Source organism: Parambassis ranga, chromosome 5, assembly GCF_900634625.1.
Source record: "Parambassis ranga chromosome 5, fParRan2.1, whole genome shotgun sequence".
Lineage (NCBI taxonomy): Eukaryota > Metazoa > Chordata > Actinopteri > Ambassidae > Parambassis > Parambassis ranga.
The window spans coordinates 17,666,423-17,691,673 of NC_041026.1; the positions used below are offsets into that span (position 1 = coordinate 17,666,423).

The 25,251-nt window shown below is 40.3% G+C and overlaps 4 protein-coding genes across 9 annotated transcripts; 1 reads left to right on the forward strand and 3 right to left on the reverse strand.

Moving 5' to 3' along the window:
- The first annotated feature begins 100 nt into the window (after positions 1 to 100).
- On the forward strand, positions 101 to 4,798 carry tardbpb (TAR DNA binding protein b). 4 transcript variants are annotated; one of them, XM_028406523.1, is made up of 7 exons: positions 101 to 896; positions 1,542 to 1,705; positions 1,796 to 1,945; positions 2,046 to 2,216; positions 2,291 to 2,778; positions 3,213 to 3,352; positions 4,005 to 4,798. In XM_028406523.1, exons 1-7 carry the CDS (start codon positions 656 to 658, stop codon positions 4,049 to 4,051), a joined length of 1,401 nt encoding a protein of 466 aa, XP_028262324.1. In that variant the 5' UTR covers positions 101 to 655; the 3' UTR covers positions 4,052 to 4,798. The 4 variants fall into 4 exon arrangements, with proteins under 4 accessions (XP_028262324.1, XP_028262322.1, XP_028262323.1 ...); XM_028406521.1 differs by lacking the exon at positions 4,005 to 4,798 and having other exon boundaries at positions 3,213 to 3,941; XM_028406522.1 differs by lacking the exon at positions 4,005 to 4,798 and having other exon boundaries at positions 1,796 to 1,936; positions 3,213 to 3,941.
- Positions 4,630 to 6,262, reverse strand: cenps (centromere protein S). Its single transcript, XM_028406525.1, has 5 exons — positions 6,050 to 6,262; positions 5,772 to 5,895; positions 5,492 to 5,525; positions 4,948 to 5,014; positions 4,630 to 4,767 (listed from the first exon to the last, which is right to left on the reverse strand). Exons 1-5 carry the CDS (start codon positions 6,077 to 6,079, stop codon positions 4,654 to 4,656), a joined length of 369 nt encoding a protein of 122 aa, XP_028262326.1. The 5' UTR covers positions 6,080 to 6,262; the 3' UTR covers positions 4,630 to 4,653.
- Positions 6,263 to 7,496: 1,234 nt separating this feature from the next.
- Positions 7,497 to 8,849, reverse strand: rbp7b (retinol binding protein 7b, cellular). The gene is made up of 4 exons (XM_028406026.1): positions 8,633 to 8,849; positions 8,364 to 8,542; positions 8,168 to 8,269; positions 7,497 to 8,077 (listed from the first exon to the last, which is right to left on the reverse strand). The coding sequence occupies exons 1-4, from the start codon at positions 8,703 to 8,705 to the stop codon at positions 8,024 to 8,026; spliced, it is 408 nt and encodes a 135-aa protein (XP_028261827.1). The 5' UTR covers positions 8,706 to 8,849; the 3' UTR covers positions 7,497 to 8,023.
- Positions 8,850 to 10,784: 1,935 nt separating this feature from the next.
- On the reverse strand, positions 10,785 to 19,468 carry h6pd (hexose-6-phosphate dehydrogenase (glucose 1-dehydrogenase)). Of its 3 annotated transcripts, none has more exons than XM_028406025.1 (5): positions 19,304 to 19,468; positions 15,265 to 15,930; positions 15,058 to 15,175; positions 13,927 to 14,196; positions 10,785 to 13,750 (listed from the first exon to the last, which is right to left on the reverse strand). In XM_028406025.1, exons 2-5 carry the CDS (start codon positions 15,904 to 15,906, stop codon positions 12,405 to 12,407), a joined length of 2,376 nt encoding a protein of 791 aa, XP_028261826.1. In that variant the 5' UTR covers positions 15,907 to 15,930; positions 19,304 to 19,468; the 3' UTR covers positions 10,785 to 12,404. The 3 variants fall into 3 exon arrangements, with proteins under 3 accessions (XP_028261826.1, XP_028261824.1, XP_028261825.1); XM_028406023.1 differs by lacking the exon at positions 19,304 to 19,468 and adding an exon at positions 16,066 to 16,130; XM_028406024.1 differs by lacking the exon at positions 19,304 to 19,468 and adding an exon at positions 16,071 to 16,112.
- Between the last annotated feature and the right edge of the window lie 5,783 nt (positions 19,469 to 25,251).

Consider the following 25,251-nt stretch of genomic DNA (forward strand, 5'->3'; position numbering starts at 1 on the left):
TTATTATTTGCAATTATTAAATTTTTGTTGACACTTTGACACATTCCAGAGAGTTTTACCCCCATGGAATCAAACTGTCCCGTCTGATGACGTAGTTCCGTCTTCGCTTAGATAATGCCATTTTGGTAGGCCTTACATGGTGCTTTCGTTTGTTGCCTCGTGGAAAGAAAATCTACAAGCTACATTACTCACTTTGCATGTGAAACGAGAAGAGTATTTTGTTGAAGTTGTGTAGCTTCTTTTGTCTGCGTTAACCACGTTGGAGGAATTGGTTTGTCGCGTTAGTTAGCGGACGGGATTGTGCGCAGTTTTCATTGAGAGGCACATTCGAACCATCGTCGTCCGGTGTTGACGACAGAGATCCCCGTCCCAGCGAACAAAGGAACAGTAAGGCTAATGCTCGCTCCATCAGAGCAGTTCAAGGGGAAATAATATTAATGAAACAATTTGATATTAACCCCACCGCAACGCAAGTTTTGCTGTAGCATCGTTTTTGACATCTCTTCTTTCCGTATAACTCACTAAATTAGCCTGACTCATTCAGTCGTTTTAGCAACATCGGCTAAGGTTAGCCGCAATTGTGGACAATTAGCGTGCTAGCGGCTAACTTTAGCATTGTTTTGATTCAGTCAATAAGTTTTCTTTGTGGGAGACAATGGCCGAAGTATACATTCGAGTAGCAGAGGAGGAGAACGAGGAGCCCATGGAAATCCCATCGGAGGATGACGGCACTGTCCTGCTTTCAACCGTGGCAGCTCAGTTTCCAGGGGCGTGCGGCCTTCGGTTCAGGAGCCCCGTTTCTCAGTGCATGCGGGGAGTGCGTCTCGTGGAAGGGATCCTACATGCGCCAGAAAATGGATGGGGAAACGTCGTGTACATAGTCAACTATCCAAAAGGTAAATATGAGCACTACGTTCTTGATGTTGCCAGTAACCCTGGTTAAGAACAGGAGTCCAGATGTAAGGTTATTTATAATTCATGAAGTTGTTTTAGCACACTCCAAATAGATGAGAATGACATGTGGTGTAGTTTACCCACGCCCACACTAGTGCCATTCGTGGCGCTAAATACATCCTCAAACTTAAGTAGTCAAGGTCTACATGTCACAACATAATAAACATTATACTTGTTTATTATATATATTGTTTATATACGAAAATGGGCGAATGCATGTTTTGTTTAGAACAGCTGTTCATGCTCATTCGATGCTGTTCAGTCGCTTCGAGTGGCGTTTAGCCTAATGAATGATATAATCTTTTCTGGTAAAAGGTTGTTTTAGTTGAATTGGCACCTCTTTACAAATACTTCTAATGATGCTTTAAAATGTTTTATGTTAAACAATTTATGGACTGCATTTTAAGTAAGTGTACTTGACTCATTGACATTCTGTTATTTAAAAAAAAAAAGTCTAATTTATATTCACAGCAACATTTTTCACACACACTCAACACCGTCATGGTCTAACAACTGGAAACACATACATATATTTTACTTATGTAGTTTGCCTAACATTTAAGTCTCTGTCTTTATTTTCCTTCTAGACAACAAAAGAAAAATGGATGAAATCGATGCGTCTTCTGCTGTGAAGATGAAGAGAGGGGATATGAAGACATCTGATCTAATTGTATTGGGTCTCCCCTGGAAGACAACTGAACAGGACCTGAAAGACTACTTTAGCACATTTGGAGAAGTCATCATGGTTCAGGTAAAACACCATAAATACAAATTAAATATGTTTTGCAGTTGTTTGGTGTGACGGTTGATGTTTATTACTTGTTTGTGGTTGTTGCCTCAGGTAAAACGAGATGCAAAGACTGGAAACTCCAAAGGGTTTGGATTTGTGAGGTTCACAGAGTATGAAGCCCAAGAAAAGGTGATCTCACAGCGCCACATGATCGATGGGAGATGGTGCGACTGCAAGCTTCCTAACTCGAAGGTGAATATGGTAATGTCCGTGCGTATACCCACACAATATGGGAAAGAATATTTGATTTAATGTTGTTGACGCTGTGTAACAGCAATTATCTTTTTCTTTTTGTTTACAGCAAGGTCCAGATGAGCCACTAAGGAGCCGGAAAGTATTTGTAGGCCGTTGCACAGAAGACATGACAACAGATGACCTCCGGCAGTTCTTTTTGCAGTATGGTGAAGTCACAGATGTCTTCATCCCCAAGCCATTCCGTGCTTTTGCCTTTGTCACATTTGCAGATGATCAGGTATTGTATTAAGTGTGTAGTAAGTGCTTTCTGGTTGTGTGCTCCATGCCCTGACGCATGTCTTTGTCTCACAGGTTGCCCAGTCTCTCTGTGGTGAGGACCTAATTATTAAAGGAGTCAGCGTTCACATCTCTAATGCTGAGCCCAAACATGGCAATAGGCAGTTTGATCGTACAGCACGGTTTGGAAATGGTTTTGGAGCTCAAGCATTTGGTAGCAGCCGCAGTGGTTTAGGAAGCAGCACTAACAGTAGTCTGGCTAATTTTGGTTCCTTCAGTCTGAACCCTGCCATGATGGCTGCCGCTCAGGCAGCTTTGCAGAGTAGCTGGGGGATGATGGGTATGCTGGCTAGCCAGCAGCAGACATCCACCTCAGGCAGCACCTCCAGTGGAACAAGCTCCAGTAGGGACCAGAGTCAGTCTTTCAGTACAGGCAACAGCAACTATGGCACAAGTTCAGCCAGCCTTGGCTGGGGAACTGGGTCAAACTCTACAACCAGTGGCAGTGGGTTTAGCTCAGGTTTTGGATCCAGCATGGAGTCAAAGTCATCTGGGTGGGGTATGTAAGTTAAGTGTTTGTATGGTAAGTATTGTGAGAAAGATGAGTCTTTTCAAAATTTATTTCTGGTGTTAAAGCGTATCTGAAAACTTAACACTTTTGTGGAAGATGTTTTGTACATTTGGAAAAAAAAATGCTAAAGATTTAATTTAGGAAGTGTTGAATTGTTTACCAGGATGTCCAACTAAAGTGCTATTTTTGATGTCTCATTTGTTTGTATCCATTTCAACTGGATTCTCTAATGCATGCATTGTAAAATGTGATAACCATTTTGAAATGCATGAATGTTTGTGGTTCACCATCATCAGGCTTTGGTCATTCACTTTAAAAGGCAATCTTGCATTGGGAAGAATCTGGTTGAAACCTTAAATGTTTTAAGTGCAACTTTATTTGCAGTCAAGTTCTGTGGAAAAGCCTTCATTGAAATCTCTTCTGCAGTTCACCTCTCTTCCATTTTCCTGTGAGGAAGCTCCTCTTTGGCAGCATTCTTGGGGTGATATCGGTATCATTGTCCCTCTTCCCACCTGTAAATGCTATGCCATCAAAGAACGGCTTCACTCCGCATGTTCTAAGAGACGGTGGGTGTTTTCACTTTTATCCACTTTTAAATGGAAAGAACTGCGCAACTGACATTTTAAGAACTGATGAGTGCGATTGAGGATGGCTTGTGGCGAAGAGTGAAGCGATGAGTGAGCGAGCGGAGAGACGCGTGAAACGGACTGGTTGTGCGGTGAAAGAGCCCAATTTGACTGCTTTCTGAGAGTGTGTGAGTGGAAGCTGCAGATGCTACGAGCGCCTCCCCCTAACATGGACATTCTTTAATTAGTACTTCAAGATTTTTTTTTATCTTTGCAAGTTTTTCCTTATTCTTAAGTATGTCTATCAGAAATATCAAAATGTAGTGGAATGTTGTGATGAATATTTGTATTGCTTATATTATCTGATTTGAATGCTGTATGGTGTGTGCTTTCATGTTTATGAACTGATCTGTAAGTGTGTTTTTGATGTGGATGACACCTGCTGAAGACTCTGGGAGACGCGAGTGTAGTGTGCGAACGTGGAGTGGTGTGTCCAATGGTTCCCAGTAGCTCTTACTGTTTGTGAGGTGTTAAAAAACCTGTCAAATGAAGGGAGTTCTCTAATAAAGTTCATTTGAATAGATGCTTAGTTGATATTACTTGAGTCAGTTTTGTCAAAATCAAAAACATCTAATTCGATTCACATATCTAGGGACCTTGGGCTCTGCTGGTCGAGGTCTCCGTTTGAACCCTGACTGAAGTCTGTTCTGAAGGATGAAGATGGAAGTTCCAACACTTTCAGTGTGTGTGGCCTTCTCAGACAGGAAATGGGGTAGTACCTGTCTTGTTGCTTTTGATGGCTTGGTTATTCACATCTACTTCTAAGGTTGGTGGGAAATTCCTAGGCTGCATTGGCTTTGTTTCAGCATTTAACAAGTGAGCTCAGCAATGTGGCTGTAGCTTTACAAACAGTGTAATTTGTCCCCAATTTGGCTGTAGCAATATAATTAGTGTTGGACTAGAGGATCATTTTGGCCTTAGACATGGCTGTGGCCCAGACAAGTCTCAAGACTTGAAGGAGAGTTAAATAAGTTATCACCCAAAAAGAGATCAAGACAATTTATGTAGTAATTATGTGTTAAGCTTTAATGTTAATCAGACATGTCAAACTTGTGCCAGATGCACTAAACTTTGACACTGAATTAGCAGATCCCATGACCATTAGAAGTTCTTTGCCAAATATCTACATGTCCACATTCCATTTGGCACTTTTGATGGCGTTGTCATGTGCTAGTCAGTCTTCTTGTATATTTGAATGTTGGGCACACCTAAGGCATTGCAGGCTTGCCTCTGTCCTGTCCTCACTCTCTGCTCTCCTCCTCAATGTCTTTGCTCTTCCTTTTTCCAGTACTCTTCTTTTTCAATTCCTTTTGCTCCTGGGTCAGCTCCTCACTTTTATTTTGTATGTAGTTGGACTGAAAATGAATAAAAGCAAATTGAACATTATTTGTCTGCTGTAGAGTTCTCTATGTCTGTTTCATGAGTCCAGTGTATTACATTATTGAAACTAAATGATTGGAAGTGGCAAACATTGAATCAAAACTTTTTTGTTAAGATTACATACTAATACAGGTTCATGTTTAGGAGTAACTCACCAAAGCTTTACTGCGACGGGCTAGAAGCTTTACATCCTCTACAGATACTGTGCTTCTTTTAGCATGCCTGTGAAAACAGGTTTCAGAGAGTAAATTACATATACAGTGCTATTAAAAAGTACTTTCCCCCTTACAGATACTTATTTATTTTGCATATTTAATGTTAGGAAATTCTCCAATGTGGCTGAATTTAAACAATTCTGCAAAGAAGGGGTGGGACAAAATTCTTCCACAGCAATGTTAAAGACATGTTTAATAGCAGTTGCTGCAAAGGGTGGCACAACCAGTTATTAAATTTAAGGGGCAATTACTGTTAACATAGGGTCAGGTTGGTCTAGATAGCTTTGTTCTCTTATTATATGAAATCAACATTAAGGTTATACTTGATAATACATTTTGGTTTTGATGATCTGAAACACTTAATGTGATGAGCAAAACCAGAAGACACCTGTAAATTAGCAAATACTGTACTTTTTCACAGCAGTGTAGATGGTTGTATATTGTATATATTGACTTGGTAAGCTCCAAAGGCAGGCATACTCACCTTGCAAAGGCTTCCAGGTCTTTAGCAAATATATCTGAAAAAAACAACGAGTTATTTAAAAAAAGTATTGTGAATTACGTGAGTGTGTTTGCATTTATACGTTTTGCAGATTTGTCCTGTGACCTGTCAATACAGCTAAGTTAATGACCTATATGTGGTTAAAATTTGGATTTTAGGATATGCCACAATATTTTTGCAATATGGCAAGATTTCATATCCACTTTCACTAAATGTGTGTCATCTTCATAATGTCTACACAAACATTTGTGTTGACACTCACCACATTGTCTGTATGTAGTCTCGGTTATCGCGGCTATGACTTGTCGGCTGAATTCCACCCGAAGATCTTGTCCGGTTTTCTGACACAGACGACCCACTGTGTAATGTACTGCCGCCTTTAGTCTCTACAAATGAAAACATTAAATCTGATTACAAGAAAACACCAAGATGCCACGACGCTATCCTGTTAACCATGAGTATTATGTAAAGTCTGCCGTAACTTAACAAACAAATATGCTAGCTAGATAGCATATTTAAATTATATTGACATTATCTGACCTGGCGAGTTTCGTTTGGATCACTTGACATTTTCTTGTAGAGAAGTTTTACTCAGACACTTAACAACGGCGGCAATAAAACATTCAGAGCTGTCCCAGATTATGACGAGAACCCGGTACACCTTGTACAACTTATAAGTATATATTTAGAACAGTTTCTTACGAAGCAGACCGTCTGATAGACTGCGCTAAGCTAAATACAAATCTCGCGGCAACTCTTATTCGTCATTTCCGGTTTCGTCTTATTCGTGGCTTTTTTAATCATTCAGAAAGTTGACGCAAGGCATCTGGACCATGTTTTTAAATCATGTGTCTTACACAGTTTGCTGCCGCTGTATGTAAACATGGAAATATGTAGCCATGGTTATGGTTCACCTTTTAAAGAAGCTAAAAGTGTAAAAGTCCCCTCTGATATTAATACTGCGATTACATTGATATTAATGCTGCAATAGTGCCATCGTGTGGCCAGTTTAAAACATACATCTTCTACATGCTTTTAGACACAAAAAGCTGCAGATAACTTCAGGTTAAAACTCCTTCAAGCGGACAACGACAGCTTACAATTTTGATTGTTTATATATAGAGAGAATGTTTTTACTCTCTGTCACAGGAAATGATGATATGATACTTATTTTAGCCTCAGAAATGTTCAGCTTGTACGTATCTACAGTTTGCAGAAATGATTAATGGCAACATTTTATCCAGATAAAGAAGATTGAAAAGGAATTCGATTTGTTTGAAAGTTGTGGTTCAATATTTGCCGTATTCGGCTCGCTGAGACGATTACGAAAATGTCTCAGCGAGATGCTAAACCTAGCATTTCAAAAACTAGGGTTAGGGTTAGGAAAGTCACAGATTTTCACCAACACCCCCTATTTAACCTTTGCCAAGTCCCGTGCCACTGACTCTAGGGGTTATTTTATTGTTCTGCCTGTCGCTCTACGTTGCTGGCATAGACAAACTAAAAAATGATTTACAGTAAATAAATATTTTTTTGGCCAATTAAGTGAAATTGGATACTTTCCCCATGGCATAGCTGGTGACCTCTAACGGCACATTAGTGCCACGGCACACTGCATGCAGAATACCAGGTGTGCTGTAAAATGTGCCGGAGTCAATAAATGTTGGGAAACACCATTTTATTGCATCTTTTTATTGCATTTATGCACCACCTTCTTTTATAGAGAAACAATTGCATTTGTAATAAATCCAGGTTTGTTTTTTTCTCTACTCCTTTTTTATATAGTTTTTGATCATGTAACTCTTATTTTTTGATATTTTGTAAACATAGTAAAATGTGTGTTTGGTACATCCCTTAAATAGCACACCTCTAACGACCAACAGCTTAAAGTCATACAATTTTCAATGCTTTTTATATTAACAGTATGCATATGAGCCAGACTGAAACCAAATGAATGAAGTGTGATGAAAGCTTTGCAGAAAGTCACTGAAAAGTTCAAGACACATCACAAATGTAATTTATTTAAGTTAGTTAGATCAGAGGTGAGCAATCATTTTTTTTGCAAGGGCCACATAGACTTTTATAAGAAAAGGGTTACCGGTAATGCCATGCTCAAGATCTGACTTTTGTTAATTTGTAAATTTGGGCCAGACTGGTCTGTGGGCCACATTGAAGCAGCGTGCTGTTTTTTGCCCAGGTCTGAGTTAGATGGTACTGCATAGGAAATAACACAACAAATGAAGGTGTTCATCTCTCAGCCCTTGAGCTTTTAAGTGACATGCTTGTTTGTCAGAAATGTGATGACAGGTTTAATTAATTTAATTGTAAAAAAAGACTTTGTTAAAAATCTCTGCAGATTTAAAACACTTAATGCAGACATGTGATTCTATATATTGTGTGATTATAAGATACAGTGCCTGTATGCTGGTAATAAAACATAAGCAAACACCATTTTATTCAGAAGCTACAGTTTGTGGCTCATCTCAGAAATCCTACACATGAAGTCTGAGAAGATCAGGCTGTCCTTCTATAAACTTGCTTGCAGACTTGATCCCCACATGTGAGTTCCTGAAGAGGATTAGAAAAAAAATCTGAATTACACAAAATGACAAACAACTGGACTGTAAAGAACCACCAGAATAAAATCTGCTGTCGTACCAGATGAAGCTCATCGCCCTGAATCCAGTGAGTCCAGCCTCGGTTCCTTTTCTCTCCTCTCTGTACACACACCAGCTTATCTTCCTTCCAGTTCATCACAGTCTCAGGGAGAATAAAATGGAGTAAAATGAATAAACTGTTGCATGTTGCAGCCTAACTTCTTGAATTGAACCTCTTTAATTATCTTTTTTTTTACCTGACATGTCCGGTTGTCCAGTCCTTTTGTCACCTCTTTGAACTCTTCTCCAATTTTGAATGAACAGTCATAATTTCGGAAAGAAGTGAACGTCTGGATTGTAAAACAGTCTCCATCTTGCTTAATCACTTTCTGAGGTTTCAGCATTGAGGCAATTTTACGTGTTGCAAAATCAATGCCTGCAAGTCAAAATGAGAAAAAAACAAGTACAGATAAGTATAATATACCATTTTACAAATAATGTGATAAAAAGAACTAGTGAGACTCACCAAGTGCGTTCATGTATCCCTCAAAATTGACATTGCTGACAATGTCCCAGGTCCCGCTGTAGTCGACAGGCATTCTGGAGGTCGTTCTGACTCTCTGGAAGACTTGGCAGCAGAATATCAAGAAAGAACTGTGCCGATGTTAAAGGGTGGGATGATATATTATGAGTCAATCTGGGGCAGGGGTGATGTGTTCGCTTGCTCCTGTTCATGCTCAGGAGATCTGGAGGGTGGAGCAGAACTTTTACATAATATGAGGAAATCATCCTGTTCCTGATTACAGAATGTGAAACTTTTTTAATGACTTCACTGCTTCTTTAACACTTTCACCTTTCATCAGAGAGACTCATTGTCAATAGTTTTTTGCAGATGACCTCGACAACATGTGAAAGGACCTGATCAAAAGAACAGAACTTTATATGAAGCCTTATATGAACAGAACTGGGATAATAATAGAGAAATCAAGCCTTTCTTATCATATTTTTTGTTCTATATATTATTGTTTGCTTGTCTTATACTTCTTTTATGTGGTTGATGTTTTTGAAGTGATGAGTAGCGTTCAATAAATAAACTATAAGCTATTGATTGCTTTAAAAACTTGAGTTGTATTTTACATTACAGTTTTCTCTGTTGAGCTGCTGCCTCCAGTTCCCTCCCCACCCCTGCAGATACAGCCCTGTTGTAGACAGTTGCTCAGCAGAACAGTGCAGATCAGGTACAGTGTTACAGCATCCATGTTTCTGTACGTGCTAATCTTCATGGCATATTGTGGCAGCAGATGGTTACCAAGGACTCAGAGGTTAAAGTTGTAAGTATTGTTATGGGGTGAGATATTATAATTATTTATGTTTTACTACAAATGTTTTATTTTTCTGTCCACAGTCAAATAGTGAACGCAGTGTTCACAGCAGTTATTCTGGCCCCTCAGTTCTACATTATGGGAAGGTAACTGGGACACAGGCAATGGCACAAAGCCATGCAGATCATGGGTTACTCATACAAGAGGGAACAGGGCTTTAACAATGGTGTCCGTTTCTATTAAAGGCCCAAATCTTCAAGGTACTGCAGACAGCCGCTCCTGAACAACCTGTCAGCATCCATCGCCTTGTCCTTCATGGCCTCAGGTACGTCTGCTCCGTTTAAATGGGGTACATGTATATAAAAGTAAAAATAGGAGTTCATATCATGAGCATTTTCTTTGGCTCAAGGTTTTTCAGTGACATTCACACTGATGGATCCAGTTCCTCAGAGCTTGTGGGCAGCCTATCATGTGTTCGGTCTGCTGTCATGTGGACACGGAATATGCACTGCCATCCTGACTCTGACAGCAGGGGCATGTGTAAGATTAAAGAAAAAAAAATCAGTGATGTTTGCAAACAAATCTGCAGCATGAAACTAATTTCTGTGTTCACCTACAGGCCAAAACAACCCCACAGCTTTACCACATGTCTCTTTTTCTAACAGTGGTCTGCACTCTCAGCACAGGTGAAAGACAACATCTCTCATTGACATACATTCATACATGAAATCTGCAGTTTGAAAGAAGTAACAGCTACTCATGTCTGTTCAGTTTTTTGTATTGTGAGAGGTGGACTCTGGTTGACCAAGACGAAGCCTGTGACGGAGCAGAGCAGAAACAAGGAGTGATAAAACAGTCCCACTGCCCCCACACTGACATCTAACGCTGCTGATGTATAAAGAATTCATGAGGTTTCCATGCCACCAGCATTGGTAACTTCAAACCAAGAGGAGGAAAACAGTGAGTGACTTAATCCATCTCACTTTAGAAAAAAGTCTTTATTGTTTAAATCGTTTACTTTCCTGATGTTACAGTCTTGTTTGCTTTGTCACATGGAGCCAATAAATATGTGGTGACATCAGCATACAGTACAGAATATATGTTTATCTTCCAGGGGAAATAAAGCTACATAAAAATATGCTGCACTCAAACCAAACTGTTAAGTATTCGTATCAAAAAGGCAACTGTGAAAGTGGGTTTTATATAAAAAAATGAACCTGCAGATATTTATCACTGTCTGATTATTGTTTCTGATCCTTTTTTATACAACCACCACCAACCAGTCTGTCATTTTTTGACTAACATTTCATATTTTTAAATAGAAAATCAAAAACCTTCCAAATGAAAACAAATACATTGTCTGTGAAAACCGAGTTGCACCATTTTAATAAGTCACAGGCATTTCAGTCACTTCAGTCACTTTAACTGATCGGTTAATAAGTCAAAACAGGCACAATAACACTGCAGCTGAAACTCAGAAACATCCAGCTTAGATGTACAGTACAGAACTGCTGTGGCAGTGGGAAGAACTACACACTGCTGTTGTTGTACATGCAGGTTAAACACTGAAATGGAGCTTAGGTTCAATCAGGAAGACCTGTATTTCTCACTTCACCTCTCTCTCCTCCCTTCCTTTTCATACCTTCTTTTACTCTCTTTCCCCTTTACATCGTTCTAGTCAGATTAATAGAAGCACCTCCTCCTCCTATCAGTGACCATGTCCTTGCTCATCAAGCTCCTCTCCACCACCACCAGGTCTAGACCTCGAGGGAAATACACATCCCAGCAGTGGATAATCTGAGGAACAACTTTTTTCTCAAATCATTTGCTGGCTCACTAACACAGATCACTGAACCACTTCTCAGACTTTTCTTCATTTAAAACAGCCAGAATAAAATAAAATATGTGACTGAGGGCAAACAGGGATGCTAAATGATAAATAGCAATTTATCTATTTATGAATTTCAGCTGGAGTAGTGTATTGTTGGTCCGGTTTCTTGCATGTTAAAAAAAGAAATCACTATCAGTGTGGGAGAAAGTCACCACAGACCCCAGACTGAAAACCTGTGATATACACATACCTGGTGCTGAATAATCAGTATGAACCTGACATTGTAATGGGCTATAGCTTTAGCTAAAACGTCTAAATCTTGCTCATTTGATTTATAAAAAGCACCTTCAGATCATATATATAAAATATTCTTAATGAGGAATGCCACTGCAAGGCAGGAATGTCTTTTTGTAATTAGTGAAGCACTGTGTGCTTCACATTACCTGAAGGATATGTATCAATTTTAATCAATAACTAAGCTAATTGATTAAGGGAGTCATTGCCACCAAACCAGAAAATACACAACCAAGAAATTAAACAGTAGATTGCACATCTGCAAATTAACCTGAGACCTTATATAATTCAAACACACACTGGAGTTCACAACATGACATCTCTGCCCTGCTGCTGTGCTCTATAAACTGCAGACATACCACATGTCCTTCATATTTATGTCCAAATTTCCACTCAAATTCAATTGTAAAGTATAATAGTAACACACTCTCGCACACACATTTTCAAAGAAAAAGGACCATAAACACAATTTTTTAACAAATTAACTACAAATCTTGAACATTCTTGCTAACAAATCTTTAAAGTTTTTATCATGTGACAAGTCTTACTGGTGAATTTATGTGCTAGAAAACTCTGCATTAGTCATTTTTACCAGTTGGCTGAACATCATTCATCTTAATGTAAGAAACCACAAACCTCTCAATGTCCTTTCTGTTCACACTGTTTCACTACACATCGATTGTACTCCTTTTTGATTATTCTGAAGCTTTCAGTAATATATAGTAATAATATTATAGTCATATAGTAAGTAGCCTCTGATTTGTAGTTAATAAGCTAAAACATGTAAATCCTCTGGTCCTTTAAATGTCGGTTCATACATTCCACTCCAAAGACATGTGTCTGATAGAAAGTTATCCTAAAAGTGCATCATAGTCTATGTACCAAACAAGTCTACCATTAGCTGGCTTCACTCCAGTGACAGGCCATTTTGTTGTGTTGTCCTTGATTCGGCTCAGCTGGGTGACCATCTCATGCTTGCTTTTACCCATCACCAAGACAGCAACCCTGTGGGCTCGGTTTATAGCGTTGAAAGTGAGGCTCATACGCTGGTGAGGCTTAGCAGGACTCTCGGTGAGGGCCACCAGAGTTTTCCCATGTTCATTCACTTTACCGCCAGGGAACAAAGAGGCTGTGTGGCCATCGTAGCCAACGCCCAGCAGAACAAAGTGGAAGCGGGAGTCGTTCACAAGTTTGCTAAGCTCTTTCTCATACAGCTGTGCTCCTCCGTCCTCCTCCACACACAGGCGCTGGTTGAGCTGTACTGGCATGGGGTGGATGTTGTAGTAGGGTATCCTGACGTGCTGCAGGAGATGGTCGTGCAAGTTGCGAAAATTAGACTCTGGCTCAGTCAGTGGCACGCAGCGCTCGTCCACCATCCACACATGTGTGTTGCTCCAGGGGAAGGTGAAGTGATGCAAGGCCAGCCTGTGGAACAGAGCCAGAGGAGAAGACCCACCAGAGAGGGCGAGATGGAAGACACCCCCGTCACGCACAGCTGTCTCTGCAGCTTCCTGCATATCTGCAGCTAGCCGCTCCACTAGCTCCTCGGTCCAGGCAGACACCATGTCAGCACTGCGAAACTTGCCCTGCATCACCTGGAAACCACGTGCTGACGTGTCACCCATCTGATCGAGGCCGATTATCACTTCCTTACTGATGTAGCTAATGTCTTTCCCTTTTACTTGGACGTTCAGCAAGTCTCCATTGTCAGCACCACCTGGGTAGATGCGTGGAAAAGAGCTACCAAGGCCACTGAGCAGCGGTGTCCATAAACCCCAGGATGCTAGCAGGTTCTCAGTGCTAATAAAGCTATTCTTGTCTCCAGCAAAGATGTGAGAGATCAGCTCTGCGTAAGCTTCTCTCTGCTGTATTGGAGTTTGAACATAGTAGTCTGAAATAGGCAAACCTAAAACAGTGACATCTTTGTGCTCAGTCACTTCCTTCCACTCATTGTCCGTCAGAGCTGGCTTGAATAAGTTCTTACTTACAAGAATTGCTGGATATTGAAGGTTGCCATGGCCAAAGTAGAAAACAATCTGTTTGGGCTTGCAGTGAACACTGTTATGATTTTGCAGACAGAAGACGTCATTCTTAAAAAGTATGCGTGCGTAACCCACCCGTTCATCTAACATCTTCCCTGACATCAAAAGAACTGGCACACCTTCATACTGGGGGTCGTCAATGTGGGCCAGCACAGCTGAAACACACACACACACAGGCATCATGTCTGTGAAGACTCATTTATCCAGCTCATGTTATATCCAAGAGTTTAGAGTGCAGTTGCCTTGATTTTCAATTCTTGGATGAATATAAGTGTCACAATTATGTCTTATTTTCTACAGCTGAACAATAAGGAATGAGAAGAATATTCACCTGCAAATGTTGGTGTGAGGCTGACGTGATCTTTAGTCTTATTCAGCTCCTGCTGGACTTCTGATTTGTAAGCTTGGTACTGACCAATCACAGCTTGATCCTTTCCTAAAGGCAGCAGAAACCTGAAGACCTGCAGCTTGTTCTGAAGGACCTCCTCACTGTTGCTTATATTCACAGGAAGCTTCATGGTCAGCAGTGTCATGACCTCAGTCAGGTGGTTCTGCAGCACATCTCTGATCACGCCATACTGGTCATAGAACGAAATACGACCTTTGAGGATGAGATGAGGGCATGAAAACCATTCAGTTTGAAATTATTGCTAGCATTTTATTTCCTGTAAGTGCAGAAAAGGCCAGTGTGAAAAATAATTGAATTTAGACAGTGTCTAAATTACTTTTGATTTTGAATTCATAAATCTATGTTTAAACCAAACTCTCAGATTAGAGATAGTTTGAGAATTCTGAGAAAAAATTTAAATCTTGTTACATACGCCACAAGAACAGAGAAATTTGTTCTTCCTCCCAGTGCTCCAACAAGAAAATGATGCCACTTTCTTCTCAGAGCTCCTGTTTGGAAGGTCTCGCAGCCCCATTGTGGACACATCATCTGAGCAGAACTTTTTTTCTTGTCCGAAAACTATTGTGTGATTGGTCAGAATTTTGGAGTGGGCATAGTGAATGCAGAAAAGTGGACAAGCTTCCCAACTAGCACAGAATCCTAGCATCTATCGTGCTATGACCATGCCCACCTCTCTGAACATTATTGCCTCATCATCATCCCTCATTCAGGTAAACAGATATTTGGACAAACACTGAGAATTTGCAAATAGTAGCAACAAATCTTCCTCCTCCACTTCAAACATGCTCGCCTACGTCTTCAAAACCTGTGTGTGTGCATGCGCACATGCAGTGGGATGGCTGTATAAAGAGTTCTGCACATGTTTCTAGTAAAGTATGAAAAGTCCTGGCTGAAATGAACTTTGTTTTTGTTCTTGCCACCATGGGAAGACAAACAAATTTACCAGTTCTCTTTGAGTATGTAACAAGCTCGGAGTCCAAACAACAGTTAGTGCATAAGATAAGAGTTACATAAGAATTTCTATAAATAATAATTTATTACACCTTTGTTCACCTTTACAATCCAGCGTCTCTTTCAACACAATCTCAACTCTCTCGATGTGGTGCCTGTTCCAGATGGGTTCCAGGAATTTTTTGTTTTCTATTCTGAATGGAAGAATCTTTGAAACCACCTTTTTCAAAAGAGAAGAAAAATATGCCATGAAATCAAAAAACTCTGCAGTCACATATGAAAAACACATGCTGAAGAGGATGTTGTTACCTGCTTTCCTAAGTAGTGGTCAATTCTGTACATTTCCTTATCTTTCAGCGAGTTCCCAAGTTGAGATGCGAGGACCTGAGCACTCCTGAAGTCATGTCCAAATGGTTTCTCTAGCACCACTCTCAGCCAAGCACCACTAGGTGGCCTGCAACTGCTATTAATCTTTTCAGCGATATCAGCATAAGAAAAAGCTGGCACTGAGAGGTAGAAAAGCCTCCCTGCCTCTGTCATTCCCTCCTCCTGCAGCTGTTGCTCAATGTGTTTGCCCAGGCCCTGGTAGTCCTCCAGTGTCTTCAGCTGCCGATACTTAGCAAGGCGCAGGAACTGCTCTTTTAGCAGAGCACAGCGTTCCTTGGATACATCCTTCGAGCAGTTTACTGCCTTCAAGTTGTCAAAGAGGACCGGTGTGGCCTTGTCAGCCGGTGACAGTCCTCCCCCATAGAAGGAAAAGGTGTTTCCACTACCAGCCTGGTTAACATACAGCTGGAAGAAGCCCTGCCACAGGTACTTCTTTGCCAGGTCCCCCGTTCCGCCTACTATGATCACCGAAACATGGCCGCGTCTCTGAGTCTCTGCTCCTTCTTGACCATTTCCTCCCTGGGCACACAGGGCAACCAGGAGGAGGAACACAGTGACAGACATGTTCTGGCCCAAACCGTCCAAACCCTGCATAGACACGGGAGACAAACTTTCTGCAATTTAACCCTGACAATACCAAAAAAGATACACAACCAATGTTATTAAAAATGTATGTAAATGTTAAATGAACCCTGTATAAATGAAATAAGAATAATGAATTACTTAACGCAGTCTCTGTCCCCCACTGTAAGTCACTTAGAAGCCAATGAGAGTCATGAGTAGAGATGAAGGCACATTAATGGATCAGGGGAGGGTAGACTTTGCACTTTGCTCAGGGGCGTTGAGCTTCCAGTAATGAGACTGCTACAGATGGTTTTCTGGGAAAATCCCACCAATTTACTCTTGATTTTGCAATGACCTAAAATCAGTTTATAAGCAATGCAAGGATGAAGTAAACAATCAATGCATTCTTTTTGATATAGATCTGTATTTGCCCAATATAGCATTAGATTTTATGTGAAATGGAAAAAAAGAGGAAAAAATTCATTTATTTTATTGCCTAAGCATGTTTCATGTTGTAAGAGACACAATTTAGTGGATTTTCTTATAAACTTGCTGAATTTATGTCATGTGACACAACTGAGCTGATCATGGCTCTAGTCGGGCTGAAAAAAATGCAGAAAGTTTTACTTTTCATACTCAACTGTGCAACTACAGTTACAGGACATGTTTTTAATCTTAGTCAAGTGAATGTGAGTAAATATCATAACATTAAGCTATCCTAAACTTATATGTTTCAGATGGTTGATAAAATGATTGTTAATTTCATCAGGAACCCATTTGTCAAACACTTTGCAGCAAAGACAAAACCATACAGAGAATAATTAGTCTTTTAAAGATGAAACATTCTTGAGGAACAGAAAAAAAAATATCTTTTTTAAATCCTGCCATTAGGTCATATTTTCTTCTGTCACATGTTCATTTCTATTTGTCTTTTCATGATGCAAATGAGAGACAGGTACTCCTTTTTAAAGAGACTGGGAATTTTTACATGGTGAACAGAACACCCGCAGAATGATTTTATGACACAGTGCTACATCTGGAATCCCTGCAGCTCACAATCATGTTTATTCAGTGGCAATGCAAACAGCAAAGGCCACCTCGTGAATGCTCACGGCTTCAACAGCTAACTTTTAGTACTGATTTAGTTGTGTTCCTGCTGCAGTCAGTAACACAAACATGATGGCAACTACTTTAAAGCAGCTTTTTTTTCCTAACATCACCTGTGTGCACCTTTCAAAACATATGCACAATGAAGCCATTATAAAGACACCGTATTTATTTAGGTTTTCCATTATGTTCCTTTGAAGCTCTGACCAACAGTACACTTTTCAGTCCTCCTCAGTTACAAGCTGCTTTCATTTTCACCACAATAAATCCTCCTTCACTCCACATTTAGACTCTAAATCAACTCATCTGGGCGTTAAATTTACCATGACTGGTGGAAGGAAAAAACAATTAGGCCACTTCTGATCTTCAGTGCACACACTGTACAGTCAACACACATCAGTCTACAAGTAACCCTCACACACTCTTGCACCCAATGACTTCCAAGTCCGGACATTTATTTTGGGGTTGTAATGAGGAAATCTTTTTTTAAATCATCAGATAGTGCTGACTTGCCTTCAGGAAAAGTTAAAAATATTTACTCATGACTGTATAAAACTAATGAACCCATTCATTGACTCTGCATTGTGACTAATGAGCAAGTCATCAGTTGAAAGAACAGGTTTTTCAGTGCCTCTTTCCATTTGACTGGGATAGATCTTATATCACTTCAACTAAAACCTTATTAAACTGATTACTGGATATAATTTATGCCCACCATGTTATAATCTGTTAATTCTGCCATTCATAAGGACATTCTGTTGAACTTTTGTTTTAACAACTTCAAAGTTTGATTAAATCACAATCATCTATTCAGCACCTTCATCAGACCCTTGCAGGAAGACTTATTTAAAAAGCAAAATTTATTATTAAAGTATTCACCGACAACTAAAACTGACACCAGTCCTTTGTTTTGCAAAAAAACTGAGATAAAGTTCAACCTCTCAGCTCAGGTATCAACGACCAGTAAAAGAACTGGATAAGAAGGAGAAGACATGCAAATGTAGGCAACGTTCAAACTCAACTGATAACACTAGTGTTGTGAGTGAACCCTGTCCCTGTGTGGCATGCCGACTTGTCTCACTTGTAATGCTTTTGCAGGTGCTCCAATCTAGATATCTGGTTTACTACAGGTCAATCCAGATGAACAAACATACAACAATTCTGATGCACATTGCTGCTTTATGCTGTTGATAAAATAGAAATCTACTTTAAACTTGATTATTCATCCATTTTCTTCCACTTATCCAACCTTAACAGGGAAACCCAGACCTCCCTCTCCTCAGCCACTAGCTCATCTGGGAGGATACTGAGGTGTCCCCAGGCAAAATAAGAGATATAATCCCTCCAGTGCATCCTGGGTCTGCCCTGGGGCCTCATCCCAAATACACATACCCGGAACACATCAGGGGGGAGGTGCCTGGGGGGCCCTTCCAAACCAGGTGCATGGGAGTCCGTCCAACCTATGTGCTTTTCAAACTCAATTAATTTGACCATTTAACCAAAGGACAACTACACACCTGAATGCTGAGCTGATAAATGTCACTTTGAGCTATGGCTACAGATAACAGATTGAACACATGAACCCAAATATTTTCTTGGCACGCTTTGAGCTCTTCATTATCTATATGTCACAGTCTGCATTGTAGTGTTGCTGACCGTGCACCATGTCACAATGCAACATCTTAAAACTAATGTGAAACTGGTTTCATGAGGACAACAGTGAGTTTCATGTAGGTCAGCATTCTCTCCTAGGAGTCACAGGATCAGAGCCTGAAAACCAAAATGATGGGTGCAAGCTGTATATGGGGCTCATGTCAACACAGGGGACTATCTAAGAGGACTAAACATGACCAAGAACTGAGCCTGTTATAAGCCATTATCTAGTTTTACAGTGTTCCCGATGAAGTGCTCAATCAGTCCTGATATCAATAAAATCGGTCCTTAATGAAAACTCTGTAATAATGCAATAAACTGGAGCGGTGTACATCTGTCAGAACACGTGTAGCTGTGTGTGTGTTACTGCTGCTGGAGTCAGCTCGATTCTCAACGTGCAGCAAACACAACACATACACACAGGGTCGGAAATGTGTCTAGAAACGTCGATAGCTTCACAGTTAAAAACGTGATCGTTAACGTTAAAGGAATAAATGAAGCAGACAAAGCGTTAGCTAACATCAAACTAGCAGTTTAACCGAGAACACAGCAATAACATTAGCGAAGGTAATGGAGGATTTGATCCACAACTAATGCTTCAAATGATTATTTAACACACTGTAGAAAAGCCACCTACCTTTCACTCAGCTGTAAACTTCTGTGATATAAAAATCACATCAAAACTCGCACGGTGACTGATGTCAACGTTCATCCCACGGTTCCACCTGCTAGCTGTCAAACTTCACTTCCGCTACAAACACACACACACACACACACACAAAGGTCCGCAGCTCGCCGTAACTGTGCAATTGTTATGTAGAAAGACACACGTGTAAAGACAAAGTAAAAAAAAAAACAAAACAAAAAGTTAACGCGACACGAACCTGCCCCGTGCTGCTCTGAATCAAAGGACGCTTCCTGTACCAGTCACGTGATGCGGTCCTGCTCAATCCACGCGCTGGATGGTGTGTGTATGTGCTGCTGCATGGTTTCCACCTGCGGAACAATTCACATCTTTCAGGAGATGTGAGAGCATTAATAGTAGAAACACCAGAGTTTGTGCAGGATATCCGTCAATAAATTATAAGTGTGCCGTGTGGGAACAAAACAGTGAATGTCCAGATAATGAGCCAATCCATTATGTAATGCATAAATGGATTGATCCTACAGGGCAGATTATAGCCAATCAGTTATTTTGACCTTTTCTCTATATGAACATTGAACATTTATTTAAATGAAAATAAGTTCGATTTTTAGTGGCAAGTTTGCTTTGTTGTGCTGTTAAGTACAATTTTCAAAGTTTTAACAAAAGTCTCCTACACGTGAATATAAGGCTTGTATGAATATAGTGGTTCACCTGTAAAGTGGGACAAGACCATCAGAAGTCTGTTATTCTGTGGTAAAAAAAAATGCAACAAACGGCAAAACCAATACTGATTTAAGATCAGGATTCATGTAATTGTAAACAAACATTTAAACCCTTCATGAATTTGGACATTTTTGACACAAAGAAATTGAAACAATGATGAGTAAATCACCTTATTTTTGCATTTTGAGTCCCTGCTTGTTGACACTTGGGGGCAGCTTTACTCTGCAGTGTATCACATTAACAACAGGGACCCCTGTTGGTGACTGTGTGGTATTGCTGCTTTTTACTTGAATTATATACATTTGACACTATGAACCCTCCTCCTGCCATGATTAATAAACACTATCAATCACCTAAGAATGAAAAAAATAACAGCATTACAATTATAAAAAAAAAACCCAAAAAAACATAAACGCTTGACTTGAAGTTGACAAAGATTAGCCCCTGTTTGCTCTGCATTGTTCAGCTGTCTTGTGTCATCACCCTCTGAATCCAGGCCTACCTCAAACAAAGCAGGTGTCTTTTTGGCTAAATAATGATGTGATTGTTGTGGACCACACTGTCAGCCATCCTTTCTGGTCCTTCTTTTATTCCTCTGAACAGACGTTGCTGTTTGTGCCCTTGACTCAGCAGTAAATAAAATAACATGGCTTTTTAGAACTGGACCTAAAATCTCTTTTTTTTCTGGATTTTAAGTATAAATATTTATTTTAATAAACCTTTTAAGTATCTGTCACTTCTAGTTTCAACTTTTATGGCAACATCGATGTTTTTTTCAATTTTTCCAACACTCTGTAGATTCTCTGTAGTTAAACAATATGAATAAACTGTGGAATAATTTGGCTGCAGGGAAAATATGAAAGTTTGATTTTTGGGTTTTTGATTCCTTTTAAGCTGAAAGTGGAGAAAACAAACAAAAACTGGAACAAACCAAAATCATGACAACACACACACACACACACACACACTGCTACCTTAGAAACAGCTGTAATGCCTGTGATCACTGTATAGGGCCCTCCCAAGTTGGCCGGCCACTGTGAAATGTAAACAGTAAACAGGATGGAGCATCCTGTGTTTGTGTGTTGTCACACAGGCTGAGTGTGTGTGGAGGGACAGGGAGGGGTGAGCTGCTAAAGAGAGAATGAGCCCATGCCGAGTGTGCTAGCCCAGCTGTCACTGCTATAACTTCAGACTTGAGAGACCACAGGATGCAAGCTGGAGGGCCACTGCCTCTGTGTGTGTGTTGTCACCCTACACCCCCAGGCATTCCCCACAGCCCCTGGCTTCCTTCCTCCCCTTTGTTAAGCCTGCGGGGCAGACTTCGTCAAGCTGAGCACACAAACGAATGCATATGAATGTGTGCTGTCATCTTTATTAGGCTCCTTTGCTAACACCCATTACATTTAACACAGGTCTTTACTGAAGGAGATTTCACTTTCAGTCACACTCTCGTCCCCCCACTTGCCAGACGAGGGAGATTATAGTGACCTCAGTGTGGGATAAATTTGAATACACAACCAGCTACATACTGATAAGAGAACATGAACAAAGGATCTTTTCTGAATGCCTCCTTGTTGTTCCTACATGTAATGTTAGGGTGGGATATATAACTTTAAAGGCAACAGTGGTTAGTGGTGGTCCTAAGTTTTTGTTTGGAGTCTACCTTCCATGTTAATTTTCTTTGATGAATGTGGTCAGTACCAATAAAGGCGGTGATGAGTGATCCGGGCCACCTCAAAGACTGAACCCATGGATGTATGAGTAATGCCCTGTGTTCTTAACCACATTCTCACATTTCTTCTCTTTATAACATAGAACCTGTCAGAGCATGTTCCCTCTTTTGTTTCTGAGCGCTACACTGCACATAACAGAGCCCACATAGACATCAGACACCCGCCCTGAATTCCAGTTGCGAGAGGTAGTGTTTCCAGAGGTGGCATGTGGAGCTTTTAAAAGGAAATGTCTGAAGACATGGAAGAAAAAGAATGCACAGGCCTTTCAGCAGTGAGCAGACAACAGACACACCAGAATAAAGAACCCTCCGCAGCACCCATTCACTGTTTGTTAAGGCAGATAAAAGGATGTTGGTTTGTGACTGGTTTTACGGTGTAATTATAAGAAGACTTTTGTTTTTGTGGAAACTTTACAATATGAGCTCTTGGTGGTTTAAAACCTGCTTCTTGCTTGTGTAGTGCTCAGTTGTGTCTATAGCACACTTACAGCAGTTGATGATCTGAGATATCTCCTGTGTGTGTCGGCACATGATTTGGTTTTGGTTTCTTTCCATGCTTTAACTCTCAAGTCAGGCTTTGTGTGATGGTTCTGTTATCAGAAAGGATTATACACTTCAACAGTGAGATATAAAGACAGTGAGATGTAAAGTCATGAAAACCCTTACAACCAACAGGATTATCTCAAAAACATCATTTGAAAAGATCAGATCTGATGATTCACATCCTGTTGGAGTATTTAAAAAAAAACTTTAGCAGAAACAGGAATTATTTTCAGAACAAAAACGATATATACAGCCTGAACTGTACATGAGCACATGCTTCTTCAGTGAAATTCATTTTTGCATCTGTGATAACAAACCTCACCCACACAAGAATGAAATGAAATGAAATCAGGTGAGAAATGGATCAAATGAGGGACAAATTAACATCGGAACAAACGCTAATTATTCCACTCTGAGACCCTCGATACTTTCACCCCGTTACTTTAAGTAAGATTGAGTATGTGACTCTGCAACTGCTTTATTTTTTATTTTTAAGTATATTTAGGAGCTAATATTTCACTTGTAGGGGAGTATTTCTGGGTACTTTACATAAGCAAATAAGCTAAGTACCTCTCCCATCCCTGATGGTTATCTGATAGTCATCAAAATGTACATACAACCGTGTGAATCCATCATTCCTTAACAAGGGCTCTGTGGGCCCTCACTGTGAGTGTGGTGGAAAACAGTAGGCACATTTTTACGTTGGCAGTACACAAAAACTCCCCGGTGCTTTCAGCAGTGTTCCACCTCTCTGTTTGCTGATACCACAAGAAGTGTAGGGAAAACTGGAGGGAGGTGTGAGGGGAGCCCGGTCTGAATGACATGGTGTTGCTGCTTCGGCCGTTGTTCACTGACCCACAAAATGCAGGCCCAGCCCCCAGTGTGAAGCACTTTTGTGTTGTCATCGCCCTCAGAAACCCCAGGTCCTGATGGGGAGGGGTGGCGGTTGTTTGAGCGATCTGAGGCGGCAGTCCACTCTCCAGCAGGACACATGCTCTGTTAGGTGAATGAAAAGAAGTCTGTATTGTAATGAAGGCATTTGCATACTTGTGTGTTAGAGAGGGTGTTAACCTTTGACACCTTTGAGAACTGGATGACAACAGAAACCACTTCCCAGAGTCTAAGCATTTACACACTCGAAAATAACACCTAAGCGTACCTCAGTGTGTATCAAAACCAATAACAAGTGGAGAGAAAGGGCTGCTTGGGTGCTTAAGATTGAAGTTTCCTTCAAGGGGCATTTCACACTCAAAACAAAGTGGGGCGCATAATGGGAAAGTGAGTGATGTGTAGATCTTAAGGTGCATAATGTCGGGTCCTTGTGGGAATACAAAAAAAAGGCCTTTTTTCCTCAGGCGAGAAATAAAACTCAAACTTGATTACAGATGTGGACAAAACACAGTTTTGTGGAAACTTAAGCTGACCGGTACACAAACAGAAATGAATTTTCAAAAGGTTTGCAGTTCTAATTGAATAAAGACTAGCTCAGTTTTGCCTCAATAGATACTCATCAGGTTAAACTACAATAAGATTGTGTAAAGTGTTGAGGCATTTGTTGTTTGAAGGTCAGAAAGCCATAATTCAACCCACACTTAACTTGTTAATCTATTTTTTTCACCGACATCCTTCATGCCGTCTGTTGTATGATTAATGTCCGTGTATGGTAACGTTGGGTAACACAATGTCTGACTCTTCAGTTGATTTTTTGGGGGTTCTTTGTCAGGGAGGTCGTTGTGTTTGGCTCTCAGCCTGAGGGGCTCTTCTTTCCAAGTACAACGCCGCTCTACAGAGAAGACTTGACTCTGAAATTCCTCCAGATAAGAGTTGCTAGGTGCTGCTATTGTCAGATCTTCTTTGTGGTCACATATTCATACCCAAATTGCAAGGTTCTTTATGAAGACTGTCTCATTAGTAGTCATATATTCATACTCAGACCACCCCCCCACTTGACCCCTCCTTTACCAGCCGTGGGAAAGACAAGCCCTGGACGAGATGTGGAGGATTCGGGCAATACTTGGAAGACGGTCAAACGATTGTCTGACTTAAACACACTTTTAAACTGTCACTAGTGTCCAAATATTAGAACTATACTGTATTTATTGACACTTAGCATTTGAAATGTTGACAACCACAGCTTAAAATTCCAGCACAGATAAAACAGCCCGCTGACTAGAAACAGTTGTTTACATCCACGCTGTGGGCCATCTTTAATTAAACCCCACGTAGTGGACAGAACATCAAAGCTGCACACAGGCACACAAGAAAGACCCTAATGTGAGCTTCATTTATAAAAGAAACTACACACTGTGTGTTTTATGTGGTTCAAATGGCCAAACCCCCCCTAGAGGTGCAACCAGAAGAAACAATACATAAATTAAATTAATCTAAATATACAAAAAAGATTGTCTTTACAACTTCTGGCTATCATAACAACCGATTAAATCTTTTTCTTACTGCTCTACATTTATTTGGTAACTATATTAACCTGTTAATGCTAAATAAAATATATTATATAATGATAAAAAAAATAACCAAAGGGTTACATTTTTAATGGACCAATAGTCTACAAAGGTCATTATTCCTCACTAATAATTACCAATAACATTCAAAAGACTTATCTAAAAACGACCTGATACACAATAACAGTACAAAAATGTACATAAGACAAATAAAAGAGGAAAAAGTCAAAATCATTATCTAAATAAAACAACGTAATTGTTAATACAACATAACAAAATGTTATATCAAAATAGGGTCAAGTAATAAAAGTTGAATTTAATATTCATTATCCTGCAGTGACAGTGCAGTTCCCCCAGCTCCGCATCCCTCTGAATGGAACAGGTGTCTGGCCCCGCCCCTATAATCACCATATTTGGGGACAGCTTCCACATTCCAAAGGGCGCGCGGGGCGGGCCGGGCCGATGACGCCACCTGTTTCTCA

Bases quoted from the DNA above. Each gene is read 5' to 3' on its own strand.
- tardbpb (XM_028406521.1), top strand. From the start codon at position 656: ATGGCCGAAGTATACATTCGAGTAGCAGAGGAGGAGAACGAGGAGCCC. The intron at 897-1,541 runs GTAAATATGAGC...TTTTCCTTCTAG, and splicing joins CATAGTCAACTATCCAAAAG to ACAACAAAAGAAAAATGGAT. The intron at 1,706-1,795 runs GTAAAACACCAT...TTGTTGCCTCAG, and splicing joins GAGAAGTCATCATGGTTCAG to GTAAAACGAGATGCAAAGAC.
- cenps (XM_028406525.1), bottom strand. From the start codon at position 6,079: ATGTCAAGTGATCCAAACGAAACTCGCCAG. The intron at 5,896-6,049 runs GTCAGATAATGT...TTTCATTTGTAG, and splicing joins ATCCAAACGAAACTCGCCAG to AGACTAAAGGCGGCAGTACA. The intron at 4,768-4,947 runs GTGAGTTACTCC...ATTCATTTTCAG, and splicing joins CCCGTCGCAGTAAAGCTTTG to TCCAACTACATACAAAATAA.
- rbp7b (XM_028406026.1), bottom strand. From the start codon at position 8,705: ATGCCTGTCGACTACAGCGGGACCTGGGACATTGTCAGCAATGTCAAT. The intron at 8,543-8,632 runs GTGAGTCTCACT...TTTGACTTGCAG, and splicing joins GGGATACATGAACGCACTTG to GCATTGATTTTGCAACACGT. The intron at 8,270-8,363 runs GTAAAAAAAAAG...ATTCTCCCTGAG, and splicing joins TGGACAACCGGACATGTCAG to ACTGTGATGAACTGGAAGGA.
- h6pd (XM_028406025.1), bottom strand. From the start codon at position 15,906: ATGTCTGTCACTGTGTTCCTCCTCCTGGTTGCCCTGTGTGCCCAGGGA. The intron at 14,197-15,057 runs GTGAACAAAGGT...TCATCCTCAAAG, and splicing joins AGAGACGCTGGATTGTAAAG to GTCGTATTTCGTTCTATGAC. The intron at 13,751-13,926 runs GTGAATATTCTT...TGTGTGTTTCAG, and splicing joins CCTCACACCAACATTTGCAG to CTGTGCTGGCCCACATTGAC.